The sequence below is a fragment of the Hakea prostrata genome, chromosome 11, assembly GCF_041222555.1.
Source record: "Hakea prostrata isolate BN-2017 chromosome 11, UWA_Hpros_2, whole genome shotgun sequence".
Taxonomy (NCBI): domain Eukaryota; kingdom Viridiplantae; phylum Streptophyta; class Magnoliopsida; order Proteales; family Proteaceae; genus Hakea; species Hakea prostrata.
This window is the reverse complement of record NC_142610.1, coordinates 4,517,017-4,540,767: the sequence shown is the minus strand read 5'-3', so window position 1 is coordinate 4,540,767 and position 23,751 is coordinate 4,517,017. Positions and strand designations below refer to the sequence as shown.

The following is a 23,751-nucleotide window of genomic DNA, read 5'->3' as shown; positions in this document are numbered from 1 at the left end:
ATACTTTAAACCTTGAAAGGGAGTACAATGGGAAAAGGATCCGGTGGTCTTCGTTTTTTCAATTTCCATGTATGAATACACGGTGATCAATGATTTAAAAACTGACGGGTTTAGTGGGAATTCTAAATTTGCGAATATATTAAGGGGCAAGATTTTGTTAGATTTCATGTATTTAATTACTTTTCTAGGTTCAATCGCATAACTCCACAAGGCAAACGAACAAGAATTAATCGCATGACTAGATATTCCAACCACTGTGAATTTATTAATCATGTAGCTTCGTTAAAGTAAGTGGAGACCTTGACATTGTGTAAATAGATGGGATTAAAAATTGCAGTTCAATGATTATCCAATAATACATCCTGATGAAAGACCTACTTGAACATATTATCTTCTCTGCTATTTTTCTGCAACTGCACTTCTTTAACATCCAACATCATGGCGACACAAGATTTGGCTTCCTCCTCCTCTTCTGCTGGATCCAATGCTATATCTTCTTCTAGTTACGATGTTTTTATCAGCTTTAGAGGCGAAGATACCCGCAAACACTTCGTTAGCTTCCTTTATAAAGCTTTGAGGGATGCAGGAATCAACAATGCCTTCCTTGATAGTGCAAAACTATGGACGGGAGAAAAAATTAGTGAAGCCCTTGAGAGAGCCATCAAGGGTTCCAAGATCTCGATCCCTGTCTTCTCTAAAGGTTATGCAGATAGCAAATGGTGCCTTAGGGAACTTGCTCAAATAGTTGAATGCCACAAATCCAACAATCAACTAATCCTGCCCATATTTTACTATGTTGATCCATCGGATGTTCGGAATCAGACTGGAAGCTTTGAGAATGCATTCCTAGAACACCAGAAGAAGTTTGAGCCCCAAGAAGTAAAAGGTTGGAGGGAAGCCTTGAGTGTGGTAGGGAGCTTGAAAGGAGATGTACTTCTTGATGACACTAAGTAAGTCTCCAACTCAAAAAACCTTTTTCTTAAGTTAGTCTCACAATGTTTTTTTTTTTCTTTTTTCTTTTTTCTCTCCATTCGGTAGTAGTTTGAGTTTTAGGATTTCCAATCAAGAAATTCTTCAAATTTGTTTATTCTTCAGTTTACTTGATATATTCATCCCCATGATCATTCTTCTAATTTTATTTTTTATATAAATTAATTGCAGGGATCAAGCAGAGTTAGTTGAATCAGTTGTTGAAAGGGCTCGACAGGAATTGGTCAATAGCACAGGCTTTACTAAGTGCAAGTACTCTGTTGATATGGATTCCAGAGTAAATGATCTATTAAAATTACTAGATATTGGCTCCAATGATGTTCGATTTGTGGGGATTTGCGGATCCGGTGGCATCGGAAAGACGACTCTTGCCCAAGCTATCTATAATGACATCCTTTCAACCTTCCGTAAGCACTGTTTTCTTTCAAATATTAGAGAAAATGCAACACAAGGCAACGGTCTAGAGTCTTTGCGAAGCAATTTCTAAAGGATATTTTCAAAGACGACTTCGACATAAGAGATTCTCTTAGAGGAAAAAAAATGATAGAAGAAAGAGTTTGCAAGGAAAAGGTTTTTCTCGTTCTTGACGACGTGGATAGTAAAGAACACATAGATGCTTTGGCTGGCTCACTCAATTGGTTTGGTTATGGAAGTAGGGTCATAATTACAACTAGAGATGAGCGTATTTTGAACTTGGCTAATGTTGATGAAGATAAAATATACAGGCCTCCATTGCTAGATCATGCATACTCTCTTCAACTATTCAGTTGGCATGCCTTTCAAACTAGCCAACCTCCAGAAGATTATAAGCGACTATCACATGAAGTGGTATACCATTCTGAAGGATTACCTTTAATTCTAGAGGTATTTGGGTCTTCTCTATCATGTGTAGACGACGAAGATGAGTGGAAAAGTACGTTAAAGAGGTTGAAAGAAATTCCTCCAAAAGAAGTCCAAAGAAGGCTAAGGATAAGCTATGACAATCTAGAAAATGATTGTCAAAGAGAAATATTTCTTGATGCTGCTTGCTTTTTCATTGGATGGAAAAAAGAAGATGTAATCTCCATATGGGAAGCTTGTGGCTTTCATCCAAAATCAGAAATACCCAGATTAATAAAAAGATCTCTTCTAAAGTTTGATGAAGAAGATGAGCTAATTATGCATGATCACATTCAAGACATGGGAAAAGAAATTGTCATGGAAGAAAACCGCATAGATCCAGGTAAGCGTAGTAGGCTATGGTCTTATGACGACATCGTTGAAGTATTCGAGGAACGCAAGGTAACATATCTCTCTCTCTTTGCCCCCCCTCCTTCTTGCATGTTTGGAAACACTATAACAAAAAAGAGCCCAATAACCAAGGACAATAAAACATTTATCCATGGTTATACTATGATATTGTCTGGATCCTTTATTTATACAATGAGGTACATGACGTTCTAGAAGCCAAATCACACTAAATCAATCATTGGATATGTAATAGAGTGATGTCTAATTTTCTCTTTCGGTGGAATAGAGTGGTATGTACTTCATTGTACAAGGATCCAGACTTCAATGGTTACACTATTATTACTACTCTTTTTTTCTTTATCTGTATATATAGTTCTATTATCCATAAATTTCTATTTAATTGAATTACTTTTTATTATAGGGAACTGGCACAATAAGAGGCATAAGTTATCCCTACGATACTTCAAGACCACCTATTAATTTAACTACGGAATCCTTGGAGATGATGCCCAATTTAAGGTTACTTCATGTTTCAAATTTTAAGTTTACATGTCCCAATTTATATCATACGAGATTAGTTTATCTCAACGTATCAGACAAGGATTGTAATCAACTTTGGAATGTCAAGCCTCCAAATGAACATAAGGTATATTATTAGACTTTTTCTTTATTCCTTTATAATATCAAGTTTCATAGATCATAATATACGTATGTTTTCTCTTTGTTCTACAGCGGTTTCGAAATTTGAAAATGCTCAAGTTTGAAGGATGTTACTCCCTAAAGATATCCCCAGACTTTTCATGGTTTCCCTCCTTGGAACAATTATACTTTGGTCAATGTCTGTTTGGTTGAGTTAGACAAGTCCATTGGGCAATTGAATCAACTCAAAAGTCTTATTTTCGATGTTGCATTTCAATCAAAAAGTTGCCTGACTCAATTGGCAATTTAAGATCCCTAATCAAGCTTGACTTGACTGGTACAATGATTGAAGAACTCCCAAACAACATTTTTAAGATGAGTTCTCTCAAAGAGCTTATTCTTGGGTGGTGCATGTCACTCAAGAAGTTGCCTAACTCAATTGGTGATTTAAGATCCCTAATCAAGCTTGACTTGACTGGGACAATGATTGAAGAACTCCCAGACAGTATTTCTAGGATGAGTTCTCTCAATGAGCTTATTCTTGGGTGGTGCACGTCATTCAAGAAGTTGCCTGACTCAATTGGTGATTTAAGATCCCTAATCAAGCTTGACTTGTTTGATACAATGATAGAAGAACTCCCAGACAGCATTTCTAGGATGAGTTCTCTCAATGAGCTTAGTCTTGTGGGAGCAACGGTCACTCAAGAAGTTGCCTGACTCAATTGGCGATTTAAGATCCCTAATCAAGCTTGACTTGTCTGGTACAATGATAGAAGAACTCCCAGACAGCATTTCTAGGATGAGTTCTCTCAATGAGCTTAGGCTTGGGCAGTGCAAGTCACTCAAGAAGTTGCCTGACTCAATTGGCGATTTAAGATCCCTAATCAAGCTTGACTTGTCTTGTACAATGATAGAAGAACTCCCAGATAGCATTTCTAGGATGAGTTCTCTCAATGAGCTTAGGCTTGGGCAATGCAAGTCACTCAAGAAGTTGCCTAACTCAATTGGCGATTTAAGATCCCTAATCAAGCTTGACTTGTCTTGTACAATGATAGAAGAACTCCCAGACAGCATTTCTAGGATGAGTTCTCTCAATGAGCTTAGGCTTGGGCAGTGCAAGTCACTCAAGAAGTTGCCTGACTCAATTGGTGATTTAAGATCCCTAATCAAGCTTGACTTGTCTTGTACAATGATAGAAGAACTCCCAAACAACATTTCTAGGATGAGTTCCCTCAATGAGCTTATTCTTGTCGAGTGCAAGTCACTCAAGAAGTTGCCTGACTCAATTGGAGATTTAAGATCCCTAATCATGCTTGACTTGTTTGGTGCAAGCATAGAAGAACTCCCAGATAGCATTTATAGGATGAGTTCTCTCAAAAAGCTCAATCTTAACTCATGTGTAGTCACTCAAGAAGTTTCCTGATGTTGCACTGTTAGAAAAGCTTTCGGAAAAATCAGATTTTGGAAATAATATCAAGCTAGAGAAGCTACCAAGATCAATGGGGACAAAGAGATGTTTGGATAGAACCGGACATATGGATAATATTGATTTTATTAATGATCTTCCAGTGCCCCCATATCCAATAAGTCTGGATGTCTATGATCTGCCACTGCTTCAGTCCCTCCCAGCAGATTTGTCAGCCTCGAAAACCTTGAGGATATTAAAGATCCATTGTTGTCGACCAATTGGAATACCTCCCGGCGCTTCCCTCATGTTTGGTTGAACTTTATTGCAGAGATTGTCAATCATTGGTACGACTTCCTGATTTGTCAGCCTCGAAAACCTTGAGGCGATTGACGATTTGGCAGTGCCACCAATTGGAATACCTCCCGGCACTTCCCTCATGTTTGGTTGAACTTCATTGCAAAGACTGTGCATCATTGGTACAACTTCCTAATTTGTCAAAGCTGAAAATGTTGACAACATTAAAGCTTTCATGGCGCGGAAAGCTGGAGGAAGTTCCGGGCCTTGAGGAAATAGTAGAATCCTCGGACGAATTGGATATGGTAGGATCTTTTAACTTAACAACAGGTACTGATCATAAGAGGATAGAGGTGCGTGCAGGCCAGTCAACCCAGCTGTCATGTTTCGATCTGTAGAATTTATTATTTTGATTGATTATTGATGCTTAATTGCTTCTTTTCTTCTTTGTCTCTTATCATTTGCAGGGAATACTTTCACCATGCAGCAGGTCCGCACCGGCATCAGAGTTAGGAGTCGAATTGGTTATTCCTTGACTGCAAATCAACGGATCTATGATGGTGGGATTACTCTCTGCCTTGTTCTCGAAACATTCATTCGCCCTACCAATCCAGTGTGCGTGGACATTTCTGCTGCCTTCCACCAAAAGGATAAAAAAATCAGGCGTACTCATACGCTGAGAGTAGGGGATGATGAGTATGGTACAAATAACCATGTAATCCACATTAGTCATTTCAAAGGCTTTACCTGGTTTGGAGTTCCATTGCCGCAGGAAACTGATGCTATTGAGATTTTAGATATCAAAGAATTTGGCTGCCGAGTAAAATTCTGGGAGGTCTTGTTCAAGAACGGGGATGTAATTGGCACGCGAAAGCCTTGCCAAAATTATCCGAATACCTTCAAGTGGTCGTACATGGATGACGATGGTGGAGTAATAACATTAGATTATTGTTTACCACCGAACTCTGTTTTTGATGAAGAAGAAGAAGAAGAAGAAGAAGAACAAGATGGTGGTGGAGAAATAACATCAGATTTTTTGCCCGGCGAGCAAGAAATTAGTTTACCACCGGACTCTGTTTTTGATGAAACGGGCAAAGAAGAAGAGAAAGAAGATACGTTGAGATCACGCGGCTAAGAGCTGGTCTTCGCAGTGACAACGACCATGATGATGATGGACCAGATGGGGGAAGGGGTTTCTGTTTCTGTTTCTGTTTCTGTTTCTCTTTTCATTCCATTCTGTTCCTTCGTTCCCTGCTTTTCAGATCCTAATTCCAGTACGGACGACATGAATGCAATTGCATAATTTGAAGGTCAGTTGAATGATCTGCCTTGCTATGTCCTAATTTGCAAACGAGTTCAATTGCAAAGCATGAGTTGTTTATATGATATGTATAATGTCTATCATGACCAAGATGATGAAGAGTTTCGTGAATATTGTACAGGAGAACTGGATCGAGATGCTTGAGTGGAAATGTGCATGAACGATGTGGCATGTAGCTAGCCCATTTCGATATATCAAGGTAAACAATTTTCTTCAAAGATAGGGATAGCTTCTTGCACCATGTTAATTAGTTGTGTGCTTAATTATGTGGTTCATAATTTTAAAACCTTCTGTTACAGGGACTTTACTAATGCTAGCATGGTTGGAGCTAGTGGCTTGTGCGGTAAGTGTGAAGGCTAGTTTGTAAATGCACCCTTGTTACAAAGCTTATTGACCCTTTATTTCTTGGGTTGCCTCAGTTCACTCTATCTTGAACAGTGTGAAGTACATTATCCAGTTGTTTGGGTCTTTTCATTTTCATTACACAGTTTGGGGTACGTATTGTTTCTAGGGATTTTCCTCGTCTTCTGTGGTGACTATTCATGGCTTCTCTTGCATTGTTTTGTATAAGGTTTATGAGTCACAGGTAAGATGTTTATGTATTGAGTCATTGTAGAACAAGGTTATGTAGGTTTGAACTTGTTTATAGTGCATTGGGTTCAATCATGAGTCCTGGAGACAGGTCAATTCGTCAAACTCCGCCAACAAATCTCGTCTCTTTTTTTCTTCTTATGATCTGATTTATCTTGTTCTTGCAACGAGAACCAATTGTGGTTCCTAACGGAAGCAATGCTAATGGCGATCAAGGATAGAGTACAAAAATGCATAAGAAAGAACAAACTCCTCTGAGAGGTTTGGTGCACAGAACCAGAAGCTGCAACCCAATTTACAAAAGCAAATTGGCTGCATCATCTAAATCCAACACTAGTGGACCTTAAAACAAAATTAACCTCCATCAATCACTTTTGTAATTTTGAATCCTCCACTCTCCTTAGAATCTTTACTAATTTTGTTTTTTGAAAAAACTTACAACCATGGAACTGGCAGGAATACTACCAATAGCAAGTATCCAGCTAATTATGTAGAATTTGACATCAGATGTACTTGTTTTATTAATGTCTATTTAACTTTTTCCTATCAATACCAAAAAAAAAAAAAAAAGAAAAAGAAAAAGGGGAAACAAAAACTCATGACCTGACTTAGATGTACTACCACTTGGGTCTTCTTCCTGCTCTCATTTAAAAAAAATAATAATAATAAAAAAATAAAATAGAAAAAGAAAAGCAACCTCTAAGAGCTCCACCATAATTGGATTGGAAATCCAACAAAAATATCTATCGACCTAAGGGAATTAACTAAAATTATTATCTTTTTTGTTGGAAACTTAAATTATTATCAATATCATCTGTTTGTACAACTTTATTGTCATCCGTTAGAATCACACCACATTGTTCATTATGGTCAATTTGTTTGGGATCTTCTATTAATGCAGACTTTTACAAAGAAAAGAGAGCCTTTAATCTAAATTCTCTTCTACTCATGATCAAATAGCATGATAGATGAATACTATGTTAATACAAAAAAATTCAATTATTAATTTAGTGGAAGTCACGAAGTGGGAGGCTTACTTCATGGTTACCACTAAGGCACGTATCATCTCCACTTATAAAATAAATGAGTAAAAACAAAAGCACTCCGCAGCTGCACAACATATGCTAGTATTTCCTATGTCCACCTAGAGTGGAAAGGTTTTCTAATTGAAACGACCAATTTTACATGTTGGATTACTTGTTTCCTATTTATATCCATTCGATAGGCAGGGAATGACTTAGACGTAGCATATGCAGAATTTTTTGAATTGTACGATATCTATCTCAAGGTTTAAAGCATTTCACAATATGATATATGATATTAGTCAATACATATTCATGTTGCATACATTCAATATCATATATGTCGATTTGTCTTTTTTTCCTTTTAAAAGGGCATATATTGGATTGCACTAAAGCATAATAGCCAATAAATACAATACAATATATGATACGAGAAGATATATATATCTTTCTTAAAATCACTAGACCAATACAATATTTGATACCAATACTTAAATCTTGATCCATCTTATCATGTATTGGGTTTCCCTAATTACTTGAACAACCCACCTAGTCCCAAATGGAAATTGATTTTCTTAAAACAACTAGAATTAATACATGGGAGATACCCATCTTTAATTGATTGATTTGAAATGAGATCATATAATTAAATGTAAAACTTTTGAGGGTTCATTTAGCATGTCGGTATAGCTCATATTGTGGCTAAAGTTACACTTCAAATGCTTCAATCCTTCATCCTTCAATTGCTCTGGTTTGGATGATGTAATTGAAATTCCAGTTCATGGACCTTATTTTATTCCAACTATATTATAACGTATCCTCTCCTTGAAGCATCTTGAAGCATGTGTAGTAGGCAGATATATATGGAAGAAAAAATTGAGTTTCTGCCAGACTTGCTCGCCATATTAAATTCACATCAACCTACCTTTTCTGAAATTGAATAAATTCTTTGGCAGCCTTTCTTGATGGTTGATTGATTCTAGCAGGGGTGAGCAGCTGAACCTTGTTGGAGAAATTTGTCTTGATATGTAGATACAGCACAATTTTCACAAATTAAGTTGATTTTTAGTCTGTTCCAAGTAACTGTTCACAGTGGCATGCAGAGATTATAAATTGGGGTTGTTTGCAATGGCCTCATTTTGTGGTTAATATATGCTCCACTAAGTTTGATTAGCTTTTTGGTTACTCTGAAGAATATTGTAATGCCGGAAATTTAGTTATTTTTATTTTAGTTTTTAATGGCTTATTATAGGAAGGCCAGCAATTGTTTGTCATTTGAGAGAGAACAGATGCCATTCCAATTTCCAACCATGGTTAAAGTTTTGGAGAATAAAAATGAAACTTAAAACAGTTTATTGCACACATCAGTTACTCATTGATTAATGCTTGACGTTCCAAGTTTGAACAGGTCTAATACATTACATATGTTCAAATGATAATTCAATTGTCATAGTTACAATTTGGGAGCTGAGTCTTGAGAACCTGTGTGCCAAGCGTATATCTTGTCCAACAAGTATACGCAAAGGGAGAAAAGGTATTCAGTTACTCCCCCCTTTTTTGGTAATTGATCCAAACTTTGATTTTGACAGGAATCGAAGGGGTAGAGGGACTTCAAGGGACCATGGATTCTTTGTCTTATACATAAAAGGTAAGGTTATTGGATATGGAGAAACTACCGAAAGACGATCAGAATGTAACTACAAATAAGAAGCTCCAAGAGAGAAACTAAGAAAAAGATTTCCGGATAGCTTCAAGCTCCACTAGAGTCGCTAAACTATTATCCAATGTCTACATTGAGCTGCCAAGAAAATTCCACTCGAATCCCCAAAGATGCAACCACTCTGAATTTATTAGTTAGTGAAATCGAAATTTAACCTTTCTTGTCCTAAAAATTCAATTTTGTTACTTTAGTTTTTTTTTTTTTTTTGCTTAATTCTTAGATTATGTTATCCATTAAGTTATAATTGAGTTGGATAACAGGATAAGGGGGTTGCCTTGGACTCCTTGGTTGTATCTCGCTTAATTGTTTGATGAAGACTTTTCTACTAAAAAAAGGATAAGGGGCGTACAATGAGTGAAGGATCCGCAACTCTTCTTTCAAAATGGGAAAGCATACATGACCATCCAGGTCAAGTGGGCGGGTGAGGTTTATCAGGTTTTTTCAATTGCATGTGAGAACCATGGTGATTATGATTTTTCAATCCCCACAGGTAAAGAAAAGGTCCTTTCCCTTCCTTTTGAGTCCGGTTGTGGACGATGAGGGATTTGAACCCTCAACACCGTAATTTGTAGTCATGTGCTCTAATCCTCTGAGTTATTGGTCTCACTCCTGTCTCCATTAGATATCTTCGTAAATGAATCTTTCCTTTTCTCAGCCATTTCGGGTTATAAAGATGTCAGAACGCACGGTTCTTATAAAGAAGAAGGCGCGTTCTAAGGTGCAAAACGAGAAAAATTCAGATTTCTCCAAGAAGTTTTGAATAAGACATTTTTTTATTTATTTGTTTTTTTCATATTCAATGAATAAGAAGAATGAGAGATAGTTAAACAGTTTTATCATCATTGCACCGAGCTATTTTTCAGCCACATGTGTGTTTATTGAATCCAACTAATTCAACTTGTGGGTTGCATGTCTAGATTCACATGTGTGTAAAGGAGGTAATACACTTTTGTTTGATTTCACGTATTTAATTAGTTTTCTAGGTTCAATCACATGGGCCTGCAACCTAACTCCACAAGGCAAAGGAAACGAACAAGAACTGATGAATAGATATTCCAACCACTGTGAATTTATTAATCATGTAGCTTTGTTAAAGTAAGTGGAGACCTTGACGTTGTGTAAATAGATGGAATTAAAAATTGGTGTCTGTAAAATCAATGATTTTTTTGTTGTTGTAGGCAGTTCGATGAGCGTCCAATAATACATGCTGGTGAAAGACCTACTTGAACATATTATCTTCTCTGCTATTTTTCCGCAACTGCAGTTCTTTAACATCCAACATCATGGCGACACAAGATTTGGCTTCCTCCTCCTCTTTTGCTGGATCCAATGCTATATCTTCTTCTAGTTATGATGTTTTTATCAGTTTTAGAGGCGAAGATACCCGCAAACACTTCGTTAGCTTCCTTTATAAAGCTTTGAGGGATGCAGGAATCAACAATGCCTTCCTTGATAGTGCAAAACTATGGACGGGAGAAGAAATTAGTGAAGCCCTTGAGAGAGCCATCAAGGGTTCCCAGATCTCGATCCCTGTCTTCTCTAAAGGTTATGCAGATAGCAAATGGTGCCTTAGGGAACTTGCTCAAATAGTTCAATGCCACAAATCCAACAATCAACTAATCCTCCCCATATTCTACTATGTTGATCCATCGGATGTTCGGCATCAAACTGGAAGCTTTGAGAATGCATTCCTAGAACACCAGAAGAAGTTTGAGCCCCAAGAAGTAGAAGGTTGGAGGGAAGCTTTGAGTGTGGTAGGGAGCTTGAAAGGTGAAGTACTTCTCGATGGCACTAAGTAAGTCTCCATGCCACAAACTTTTTCTTAAGTTAGTCTCGTAATGTATTTTTATTTTTTTTTATTTTTTTATTTCATTTGGTAGCAATTAGAGTTTTAGGATTTCCAATCAAGAAATTCTTCAAATTTGTTTATTCTTCACTTTACTTGATATTTCATCCCCATGATCATTCTTGTGATTTTATTTTTTATATGAATTAACTACAGGGATCAAGCAGAGTTAGTTGAATCAGTTGTTGAAAGGGCTCGACAGAAATTGGTCAATAGCACATGCTTTGCTAAGTGTAAGTACTCTACTGATATGGATTCCAGAGTAAATGATCTATCATCATTACTAGATATTGGCTCCCATGATGTTCGATTTGTGGGGATTTGGGGTTCCGGTGGCATCGGAAAGACAACTCTTGCCAAGGCTGTCTATAATGACATCCTTTCAACCTTCTGCAAGCACTGTTTTCTTTCAGATATTAGAGAAAAAGCAACAAAAAACGGTCTAGAGTCTTTGCAAAAGCAATTTTTAAAGGATATTTTCAAACAAGACTTCGACATAGGAGATTCCGATATAGGAAAAAAATTGATAGAAGAAAGAGTTTGCAAGGAGAAGGTTTTTCTTGTTCTTGACGACGTGGACAGTCAAGAACACATAGATGCTTTGGCTGGGTCACTCAGTTGGTTTGGTTATGGAAGTAGGGTCATAATTACAACTAGAGATGAGCGTATTCTGAACTTGGCTAATGTTGATGAAGATAAAATATACAGTCCTCCACTGCTAGGTCATGAGTACTCTCTTCAACTATTCAGTTGGCATGCCTTTCAAACTAGCCAACCTCCGGAAGATTATAAGCAACTCTCACATGACGTGGTATACCATTCTGGAGGGATACCTTTAATTCTAGAGGTATTTGGGTCTTCTCTATCATGTGTAAACAATAAAGATGAGTGGGAGAGTACGCTAAAATTGTTGAGAGAAATTCCTCCAGAAAAAGTTCAAAAAAGGTTGAGGGTTAGCTATGACAATCTAGAAAATGGTTTTCAAAGAGAAATATTTCTTGATGCTGCTTGCTTTTTCATTGGATGGAAAGAAGAAGATGTAATTTCCATATGGGAAGCTTTTGGCTTTCATCCAAAATCAGCAGTATCTAGATTAATAAAAAGATCTCTTCTAAAGTTTGATGATGGATTGCTAAAGATGCATGATTGTATTCGAGACATGGGAAGAGAAATTGTCATGGAAGAAAACCGCATAAATCCAGGTAAGCGTAGTAGGCTATGGTCTTATGACGACATCGTTGAAGTATTCGAGGAACGTAAGGTAACAAATCTCTCTCTCTCTCTCTCTTTGCCCCCCCCCTCCTTCCTGCATTTTTGAAAACACTATAAAAAAAGTGCCCAGTAACCAAGGATAATAAAAACATTTATTCCACTGGTTTTACTATGATATTGTCAGGATCCTTTATTTATACAATGAGGTACATGACGTTCTAGAATCCAAATCACATTGAATCAATCATTGGATTTGTAATAGAGTGATGTCTAATTTTCTCTTTTGGGGGATACCAGTGGTATGTACTTCATTGTACATATAAGGATCCAGACTTCAATGGTTACACTATTATTACTACTCTTTTTTTCTTTATCTGTATATATAGTTCTGTTATTCATAAATTTTTATTTAATTGAATTACTTTTTATTATAGGGAACTGACACAATAAGAGGCATGAGTTGTTCCTCCTATGCTCCAAGACGACCTATTGATTTAACTAAGGAATCCTTGGAGATGATGCCCCATTTAAGGTTACTTAATTTTTCAAATTTTAAGTCGACATGTCCCTATTTCTATCATAGAAGATTAGTTTATCTAAGAGTATCAAACATTGCTTATAATCAACTTTGGAACGTCAAGCCTCCAGATGAACATAAGGTATTTTATTAGATTTTTTCTTTTCCTTTATAATATCAAGTTTCATAGATCGTAATATATGTATGTTTTCTCTTTGTTCTACAGCGGTTTCGAAATTTGAAAATTCTCAAGTTTAAAGGATGTTGGTCCCTAAAGATGTCCCCAGAGTTTTCATGGTTTCCCAAATTGGAACAATTATGCTTTGATGAATGTCCTTTGGTTGAGTTAGACGAGTCCATTGGGCAATTGAATCAACTCAAAAGTCTTATTTTCAAGCGGTGCCACTCTTCACCTAAAGAGTTGCCTGACTCAATTGCCAATTTAAGATCCTTAAGCAAGCTTGACTTGTCGAATTCAGGTATAGAAGAATTCCCAGACAGCATTTCTTGGGTGAAGTCTCTCAATGAGCTTTGGCTTCAGGGGTGCAACTCACTCAAGAAGTTGCCTGACTCAATTGGTGATTTAAGATCCCTAATCAAGCTTCACTTGTCGGGTACAAGCATAGAAGAACTCCCAGGCAGCATTTCTAGGATGAGTTATCTCAATGAGCTTTGGCTTCAGGGGTGCACCTCACTCAAGAAGTTGCCTGACTCAATTGGCGATTTAAGATCCCTAAGCAAGCTTCACTTGTCGTATTTAGGTATAAAAGAACTCCCAGACAGCATTTCTAGGATGAGTTCTCTCAATGAGCTTAGGCTTCAGGGGTGCACGTCACTCAAGAAGTTGCCTGACTCAATTGGCGATTTAAGATCCCTAAGCAAGCTTGACTTGTTGAATTCATATATAAAAGAACTCCCAGACAGCATTTCTAGGATGAGTTCTCTCAATGAGCTTCGGCTTGAGCAGTGCAAGTCACTCAAGAAGTTGCCTAACTCAATTGGTGATCTAAGATCTCTAATTAGGCTTCACTTGTCGGGTGCAAGCATAGAAGAACTCCCAAACAGCATTTCTAGGATGAGTTCTCTCAATGAGCTTTGGCTTCAGAAGTGCAACTCACTCAAGAAGTTGCCTGACTCAATTGGCGATTTAAGATCCCTAAGCAAGCTTGACTTGTCGAATTCAGGTATAAAAGAACTCCCAGACAGCATTTCTAGGATGAGTTATCTCAATGAGCTTTGGCTTGAGCAGTGCAAGTCACTCAAGAAGTTGCCTAACTCAATTGGTGATCTAAGATCCCTAATTAGGCTTCACTTGTCGGGTGCAAGCATAGAAGAACTCCCAAACAGCATTTCTAGGATGAGTTCTCTCAAAGAGCTTAAGTTTAACCCATGTGTGTCACTCAAGAAGTTGCCTGATGTTGCACTGTTAGAAAAGCTTTCGGGGAAATCAAATTTTGGAGATCAAATCAACCTACACAAGCTACCAAGATCAATGGGGGAAAAGAGATGTTTGGATAGAACCGGACATATGGATACCATTGATTTTAATGATGACATTCCGGTGCCCCCATATCTAGTAAGTCTAGATGTCTTTGATCTGCCACTGCTTCAGTCCCTCCCAGCAGATTTGTCAGCCTCAAAAACCTTGAGGAAATTAAAGATTTGTAGTTGCCACAAATTGGAATACCTCCCAGAGCTTCCCTCATGTTTGGTTGAACTTTATTGTGAAAGATGTCGATCATTGGTACGACTTGCTGATTTGTCAAAGCTGAAAATGTTGACAACATTAAAGCTTCGATATTGCATAAAGCTGGAGGAAGTTCGGGGCCTTGAGGAAATAGAATCCTTGGACGAATTGGATACAGAAGGATCTTATAACTTAACAACACGAACTCATAGGAGGATAGAGGTGCGTGTTGGTCAACCCATCTGTTATGTTTCGATCTGTAGAATTTATTAATTTGATTGATTATTGATGCCGTCATGCTTCTTTTCTTCTTTGTCTCCTATCATTTGTAGGGAATACTTTCACAGTGCAACAAGTCACCGGCCAGCATTAGTAGTGATGGTTATTCCTTGACTGCAAATCAACGGATCTATGATGGTGGGATTATTCTCTGCCTTATTTTATATATCAACTTCTTTAAACCACCGTACGTAGATATTTCTGCTTGCATCCACCGAAAGGATAAAAAAATCAGGTGTATTCATGCGCTGAGAATAGGGGATGATGAGTATGGTACAGATAGCCATGTAATCCACATTAGTCATTTCAAAGGTTTTACCTGGTTTGGAGTTCCATTGCTGCAGGAAATTGATGCTATTGAGATTTTAGAAATCAAAGGATTTGGCTGCGGAGTAAAATTCTGGGAGGTCTTGTTCAAGAACGGGGAAGTAATAGGCACGCAAAAGCCTTTCCAAGATTTGAACACCTGGAATTGGTCATACACGGATGACGATGGTGGAGAAATAACATTAGAATATTGGCCCAACGAGCAAGACAGGGTAGATTTTGATGACTGTGTTTCTGAATTAGTGCGGGAGGAGGGAGAAATGTTAAGGCCCATCAAGAAGGCTCGTCTTCATGAGAAGGATGATCAGGCATCGGGGCCTTATTCTCTTAGCCTGAGCTTAACATGTTGGCTAGGAGCGGAGGTTGAAGGACCCAAGTCTCCTCCTAATAAGGAAAAAGAGGATGAAGAAGGGAGGAATAAAATGTATTCAAGGGCTGGTTCTCTTCTTGTTGATGAGGACAATGAAGGGGCATCATTTCCACCCCTTACCTTGGCTTTGGCACCACCTCGTAGTTGGAGTATACTAGTGGATTTAAATGATGATGGGTCCAACCAGAATCCATCACTTGTTCAGGAGGGGGAGAGAGAAATGTTGGGGAGCGCCGTCCCGGCGGGCCGGTCCGTTGTGGCCCCGGGCGCCGGGGGGGGGGGGGGGGGGCGCGGGGCCTTGTGCCCCCTGGGTGCCCGGCCCGGGTCTGTCCTGTGTCGGTCCCCGAATCCATCAGCTTGCAGGAAACTGGGAAAGTATCTCTCTCTAAAAATACACAAGAAGAAGAGGAGGAGGAGGAGAGGAATAACGTTCCTATACTAGGTTTCTTGAGTCGTTTAAGATTCGACAAGGAGGCATCCATCACTTCTTGCTCGGGATTATTTGATTTAAATGATGATTGGTCCAATCAGCTGACGCTCGAACAACCATCACTTGATCAGGAAATTGGAAGAATATATCCCTCTGAAAATACACGAGAAGAAGAAGAAGAAGCAGAGGTAAAGAATGCCCTACAGTAGATATCCTGAATCGTGTAGGATTGAGCCCTGTTTCTGATGCATTGAAAGAAGAAGAAGAAGAAGAAGAAGAAGGGAGAGCTAAACAATGTCTCTACAGTGGATTTCTCGAGTATTTTACCACCGGACTCTGGTTTTGAGGAAAGGACAAAGAAGATGAGGAAGAAGATACGTTGAGATCACGCGGCTACAGATAGAGCTGGTCTTCGCAGTGAAAACGACCATGATGATGATGGACCAGATGGGGGAGCTGTTTCTGTTTCCATCCCATTCTGTTCCTTCGTTCCCTGCTTTTCAGATCCTAATTCCAGTACAGACGACATGAATGCACAGTGACAGAGTGATGGGGATAATCGGGTCAAAGAATGCAATTGCATAATTTGAAGGTCAGCTGAATGATCTGCTTTGCTATGTCCTAATTTGCAAACGAGTTCACTTGCGAAGCATGAGTTGTTTATATGATATAATGTCTATCATGACCCAGATGATTGAAGAGTTTCATGAATATTGTACAGGAGAACTGGATCGAGATGCTTGAGTGGAAATTTGCATGAAAGATGTAGCTAGCCCATTTCGATATATCAAGGTAAACAGATTTCTTCAAAGATAGGGATACCTTCTTGCACCATGTTAATTAGTTGTGTGCTTAATTATGTGGTTTATAATTTTAAAACCTTTTGTTACAGGGACTTTACTAATGCTAGGATGGTTGGAGCCAGTGGCTTGTGTGGTAAGAGTGAAGGCTAGTTTGTAAATGCACCCTTTGTTACAAAGCTTATTGACCCTTTATTTCTAGGGTTACCTCAATTCACTCTATCTTGAACCGGTGCAAGTTATTTTGATTGAACAGTGTGAAGTACATCATCCCATTGTTTGGGTCTTTTCATTTTCACTACATGGTTTGGGGTACGTATTGTTTCTAGGGATTTTCCTCGTCTTATGTGGTGATATTATTCATGGCTTCTCTTGCATTGTTTTGTAAGGTTTATGAGTCACAGGTAAGATGTTTATGTATTGAGTCATTGTAGAACAAGGTTATGTAGGTTTGGACTTGTTTATAGTGCATTGGGTTCAAGAAGTCTCTTCTTATCTTCAGATTACCAATTCACCCTCATATAAGACTAATCAAAGTACCAAGTAATACCAAGAACTTAGGGTCTAAGCAATATTGACCTCCTCAAGCACTTCATAAGCATATTAATTTATTATTTCTTTAACACACAATTCTAGTCTGTATAATGTCCTGCCTCTTAAGCTTTCTAAATGGTCCATGTAGCGGGTGTTCATGCTGCTCAAGATTCATGAATGCTAAGAATCAATTTAATTCATGCGAGGTGAGCACAAATCAAACTATTCATCTTGTATCCCGAGTTTCTTCTTCTTCTTCTTTTTTTTTTTTTTTTTTTTTTTGTGGCTCGAGTGCTAGTTATTTTCTCATTAGTTTATATCCTTTTTATTTTTTTATTTTTTATAAGAGTAGTTTATATCTCGGATTACAAAAAGAAAATGTTTACACATCCGCTGGTATGTTGGACTCGAATTCAGTTTTACCGAGAAGAAGAAAATGCCAATGAAGGGCTCTTCTAATGTTATATTCAGATTTTTGGGTCATAAAGAGATTTTGGGGCAATTATTGAACAATGGAAAGGAAGAGAATCAAGAAACCTAAGGATTAGAAACTAAACATCCGGTTGTATACATGGGAAAAAGCTCTGTAAATTTTGTTGAATTTTGTTGAATGCTCTTGAAATTTGGAAAATTTCTCTTCTAATAGTAATCACTTCCATCTAAAACTTCACTCTTATAGTCTTGGTTTTTGTTTGTACTCAAGCTCTTTACTTCATCTTTACTTCATCATTTCCAACTTAGTAGCCGAGTCCAATGGCAGAAACATAGTGAACCAAACATTTGGTACAGATTGAGTTGTTGCCATACGGAAAGGAAAATGGAATGATAAGAAGGGTTTCAAGAAGAATGGTTGACGATTTTTCTAATGGGACCTTAAAGTTTATTTTCATGTTTCAAATTAAAAAAATAAATCAGTATGTCAATAAATATGCAATGAATAGGACGCGGTTTGAAAGTTGAGATTCTCAGCCGCTAGGATAAAAGAGCAGGTAGAAGACTCTGCTTCCTCCTCATTTTACATATATAGAAGCAGGGTTTAGTCTATCTTGTTAGTGTTCAGAGACTGGTCTCATCTTAAATGAGCATAGAAGAGTGTGAAGCGAGCAAAAATTGATAGGACTAAACATGCTAATGTAAATTAAAGAAACAAATAGAGCTGTAATGGATCAAGCATTCAACACACAAGCCATAATAGACATACAAGAATTTTTAACGTAGAAAAACCCAACTTTCATCACTAAATGATAATAATAATGAGTACACAATCAATATCTCATCTCTAGATAATACTAGAAGAACTCAAAATCACAAGCACATCATTAAATAAATGGAATCATAGAGAGAATGGAAAAAAGTCTCCAAGGAGGCTTCCTGAGAACTATGGTAGAATGACTTTCTAACTGTTGGATATGAAGAGCTAGGTGCCTCGACTATTCCCTTCAAATCTCGACTATTCCCTTCAAATCTCACTTCATTTCGGCAACATATCACCGTCGGATTCTCCGAAGAAACCAGAAAACTCTCCCTCTTTCTTTTCTTCTCCCGCTCTGGCTCTCTCTCCCTCTTTTTCTTTTTCTTTCTCTCCTCTTATGCGGATTTTTCTTCTTCTCCTTTTTCTGTTTCTTTCTTGTGCGGCAACCATATATATAGGAGAGTGAGGCGGCAATAGGGTTCCTTTTGAAATCCTATTGCTTCACTTAAAGATGGGCCCCACATGGCTTTAATGGGCCATGGGCCGGACCCAACAAAAACCCCTACCCTTGTGGGTAGAGGGTCCGTACTCGTGTACAAGATCAATGTGTTGCTTTATACACTGAAAATAACTGTTTTTCCAATTTTAAAATGTGCTATTAATAAGAGGTAGCTTTATATATAATTTGGGAGAATAACCATTTATATATGAGGTTTCGCCCTTGGTCCCGAAGAGATTCAAACTTTTGATCTCACACTATCAGGATTTTCACATTTTCTCCGGGATATGACTATCAGCAAAAAAGTCATTTCTGTGTCTAAGTGGGAGAGCCCAGTTAGTTGCACATCCAATTAGCATTTTCTCGCCCTCAAGAGGGTAGAGAGTTCATTATTAAATGGATGGTCTATGCTTAAGGGTTGTTTGACAGTTACTAAATGACATACAATACTATGAGCAATGGATCACCATTGCATTGTCCATGCTTATTTTATATATATATATATATATATATATATATATTCAGATTTAGCAACAAAAAAATTGCAGAGGAACACAGCTTATTCAAGCGAAGGAGTAGAAATTAGTCATGGTATCTACTCTACATGGGTAGGCCATTATAGTAAGACTATTCCCTACTAAGCTGGACGGTGTAGGAATATAAAAGTAATCATCATTGCATGGTCTACGCTTAAGGGTTGTCCAATGGTTACTAAACAACATACATTTTCAATGAGCTGTAAATCACCATTTTGCTGTTTTGTATTCTCATTTCAAATGTTTGTTGTGAAGGAAAATTAAATTGGAGAGACTCCATTAATGAGATCAATATACTGGAGGGGTCAATCAAAGGAACTGGTTTAGTAAGAATACTTCCATTTTAGTCCTTCAAAATTCATTTTTCTTCTACTTTTGCACATTCACCTTATACTTTTTTTTTTATTTTTTATGTTTTTCACTTTTAGTCTGGGGGAAACCAATAGATGAAAATGGTTTTCAATTGCTTGAGATGAAGTGGGGACTTTTTTGGGTCTATAGAGAAAGTCTCGTAAATAGCAGTGTAGATTTCTACACTTTTGAAGCAAAGGTGGAAACAGCTTTAGAGGGAATTAGAGTGGGATTGCAGCGCAAAATCTCAAGAGAATTAGGGTGGCATTGCATCTAGGAGATTCCCTTAAATCAACTATGGATAAACTCTCAAGTTCTTGCTGATACGCTGCCAACTCCTTCAAGGGATCCTAGACCATGCTATTTGGTTTCTCTCTATTGTTACAACTGACAGATGCAATATCCCATCTCAGAATTTCTATATTTTCTTTGAAAATTTTGCTTGTATATATCTAATGTATATAACAGTGATGCAGTAGCTGAACAAACAATACTGCAATTCAATTCTCCCTACTTTATTTAAAATAAGTAATGAAGTGTTAACGAAATGTAAAAGGATCACAGTATTTGAGCTGGAACTTCTAAGCGCGTTACAACGTCGTTTTCCTTAAGACGTAATTCGCCATCACATCAAAGTGCTATGAGGTACTGCGAACCGTCTCCTAGAATACAAAGAAGCCCAACTTCGAGTTGAATCTCTTAAGTTTTGCTAAGCACTCGCAAAACTCAAGAACAGAGAAGACTTCGGGATTTTCTCTCTTGTACAAGAAGCCCAACTTCGAGTTGAATCTCTTAAGTTTTGCTAAGCACTCGCAAAACTCAAGAACAGAGAAGACTTCGAGATTTTCTCTCTTGTACTGCTGTTGTGAAGCTAGACGAATTTATAGGCATTGAGGTGCCTCTACTGAACAGTTCATGACTCTGCTCGTATGGGTGCACCTCTTTGTAGGGATACGAATGCTGAAGTTCAGATATGAGCCGTCGGATCGTTCGGCCACACGATCTAACGGTCCATATTGAACCATTAAAACAATATTTATGGATCTACTTCCATCGCCCTAGATCTACCGTTGATCATAACACACGGTTTAGATCTGATCTCGCTCAAGTGATGCTAAGTGCGTGCGCCACAAACGCCCACGGCCCACACCTCGCGTGAGCGCTCGGACGGTATACCGTCCTCACTCATACACTGCACAGACACTGGCGTGTCTCATTATTATAAGTTAGAGTTAATAGGTGGTACCTATTAATTAACCTAGATTCCGACACCTCGGTTTCCAATGTGGGACTATATAATAATACACTTTCCTAAAATAAATAAAGGAAAGTTTTCCGCACTTACAAATCCAATAAAATGAAACATATTTTATTATATTAAAAATAATACAACATGAAATCTGTTTTTGCATTAAAAAAATTAGAATTTCTACTGTAAGTATACACTTTTTGACCAAAGAATATTTCTCCATCCAAAAAATTTTAAAAATTATTATTATTTATCTTATTATAGTCATATGGTCAATCCTTGTAGATGTTATCATTGTTTGAAGAAAAAGGGTAATTATGTTGATCAATGTAACGCTCATAGATATTACAATCACTAATGCAAATATTCCGTTGACTTGGGTTAGAATCAATAGCTTTCAAATGTATGTAAAATTGTTCTCATTTAAATTGTGGTCTAGAATCTATACTACTCAAAATCTCAAGTGCATCATATACAGAAAACAACTTTTAAACACAAAAATAAATTCTTACTCGAGAAATCTTAGTAACTTATAGGAAATATGAGATCATATAATAACATTCTTCATCCAAGGAAATGTTCCAGTTGATAAGGTGGGGTCTGAATTTCAAACCTAAATTTCAAATTCAAAGAATTTCAAATTCAAAGTGTAAAAAACATTGAGGGGACCCACCTAGAGGCTCCTCTACACGTGCAGAGTGATTTGACCATTGATAACATGTCTCACGATTCAGGAGTTGATTCAACTATTCAGTTGGATGCTGCAGCAATGTCAAGATACTTTGATACGAATTATAGAATTAACTGGTAGGAAAAACAACAGGACAACTTGGTGGGTGAAGGAATCAACCTCACTCAGTGTCTACCGGCAGGGGCGGACCTATGAAGGGGCCAGAGGGGGCCATGGCCCCCCTCCGGATTTTTAAAAATTTTATGCATATTCCCTTAATTCCTTTAATTTTTCCGGTTTTTTCTCTTCCCACTTGTGAAATGTCACTATTTGGCCCCCCCCCCCAATATTGTGAACAATTTTTAAAGGTAAAATGATGGATATAAATGACATTCCTAATAAAAAACTAATTTATCAATCCCTATTTATTCTCCCCTCTCTTCTCTCTCATCTTTTCTTTCTATTTATTCTCTTCTGTTTCTATAAATGTGGGGTTAAAGGAAATTTTTGAAAAAAAAAAAATCTTATCTTATTAGGTATTCAAAAATCAAAATGTTATTTATAATTAAAAACTAACTCTTCAATCCCTATTTATTCTCCTATCTCCTCTCTCTTCTAATCTCTTTTGTTTTTTTTTTTCCTATTTATTCTCTTCCCTATAAGCGTGGCTAAAAAAATTTGGAAAAAAATCTACTCCACAATTAGGTTTCTTTCTCTTTCTCAATTTATTTATTGTTTTTCTTTTTCTCTTTTTTTTTTTTTTATTCTTTTTAATTTGATTTTATATTCTATGTTTCTTTATTTCTTCTGCAATTTTTGTTATTTGATTTTGTATTGTGAATAAATGTCTATAGTTAGTAGGTAACTAACTACCATTGATTTGCATTTTTTATCTAAAAATTTTTTTTGTTTACATCTCCTACCAAAGAAAATTTTGGTTTACATCTAACTTTTTAGGGTTGAAGTCATGTGTATATTTTTTTATATTGTTGTTTTAATTTTACCTATATTTTGTCGGAAAAAAATATATCATTATCAATAATTTATAATTTTTTTCAAATATGTGTGGGCCCCACAAAATATATGTGGGTCTATTATTTAATTTAATAAAATAGTTTAGAGGTGGGACCCCAAATGAGAAGGTTATCTGGCTTTCATTCTTCGCCTCCCCCCACTATTACATCATGGGTCCGCCACTGTCTACCGGTCTAGAAAATGAAAGGGATGTCTCAAACAATTGACGAAGGGATATTGCTTTCGAAGAATTTGCAAAAATTGATCAGATTCTTGGTTGAAAAAGAAAATAGTGGGATAACAATCAAACCTAGATTAATTGACCTTTTGAAAGGAAAGAGGTTTTTTTAGTTTAAATCTTTTTTTTTATAATAATATTCTTTTAGAATATCAAGGGTGTGAGGAATAAGGTAGGGATCAATGCCCTACAAATGTAAATTTCCCTAATGTAAATTTTTTTTTTCCTTCTATTCTTAATACAAGTGACCTATTAGCGAAAAAAAAACATTCTTCATCAGATTCTCCAGGGTAATATGGAATGTTGTCAATTTGCTTCTAAGAGCGAGTGACGGACTTAGATTTGTAGAACTCACAATGTGACGTGCCCCACAATGCATTACACAAAGTAAGAAGCATAGGTGCACATTGCCTCAAGGATGTGTGAAATACATTATTTGCCCCCCCCCCCTCCAATATTAGAAATAAGTTTTAACGGTCAGCTTGCGCACATCTCAATTACATCCTCGAGGGAGCTTTTTTATATTAGTGCCGCCGAATGGGTGCGAACCCAAGACCTCTCCTAGGGAAGTTGGGCCTTTAATCACTTTAACATTCCATCATTGGCAAGCCATAGACATCTTTGTTAAAAGATTAGCTAAATGTCTCGAATTTTAACCATTGATTTCATCAGATCTAATCATAACCATTGAATTTTTTTCTCACTTAATTAATAGAATTTGTCTATTTTCCTCATTTTTAGTAAATGGACTTCAAACTTAACTCAACTTTTCCCCTACAATTTCT

General features: G+C 37.2%; 1 protein-coding gene, 1 long non-coding RNA gene and 1 pseudogene across 3 annotated transcripts; all 3 read left to right on the top strand.

The window, feature by feature from the left end:
• The first annotated feature begins 378 nt into the window (after positions 1–378).
• Positions 379–5,048, top strand: LOC148999676 (disease resistance protein L6-like; annotated as a pseudogene). The gene is made up of 4 exons (XR_016170833.1): positions 379–950; positions 1,162–2,271; positions 2,642–2,866; positions 2,953–5,048. The product of XR_016170833.1 is annotated as a disease resistance protein L6-like (transcript).
• Positions 5,049–10,428: 5,380 nt separating this feature from the next.
• Positions 10,429–15,661, top strand: LOC148999675 (uncharacterized; the record flags this gene model as incomplete). The annotated part of the gene is made up of 5 exons (XM_089140355.1): positions 10,429–11,010; positions 11,218–12,322; positions 12,708–12,932; positions 13,017–14,699; positions 14,810–15,661. Coding segments are annotated over exons 1-5 (4,377 nt in total), but the record flags the coding sequence as incomplete, so codon positions are not given.
• A 162-nt stretch (positions 15,662–15,823) lies between these two features.
• LOC148999674 (uncharacterized) lies at positions 15,824–17,313 on the top strand. The gene is made up of 3 exons (XR_016170837.1): positions 15,824–16,475; positions 16,605–16,675; positions 16,776–17,313. It is a non-coding gene; the product is annotated as an uncharacterized LOC148999674 (long non-coding RNA).
• Positions 17,314–23,751: the final 6,438 nt, after the last annotated feature.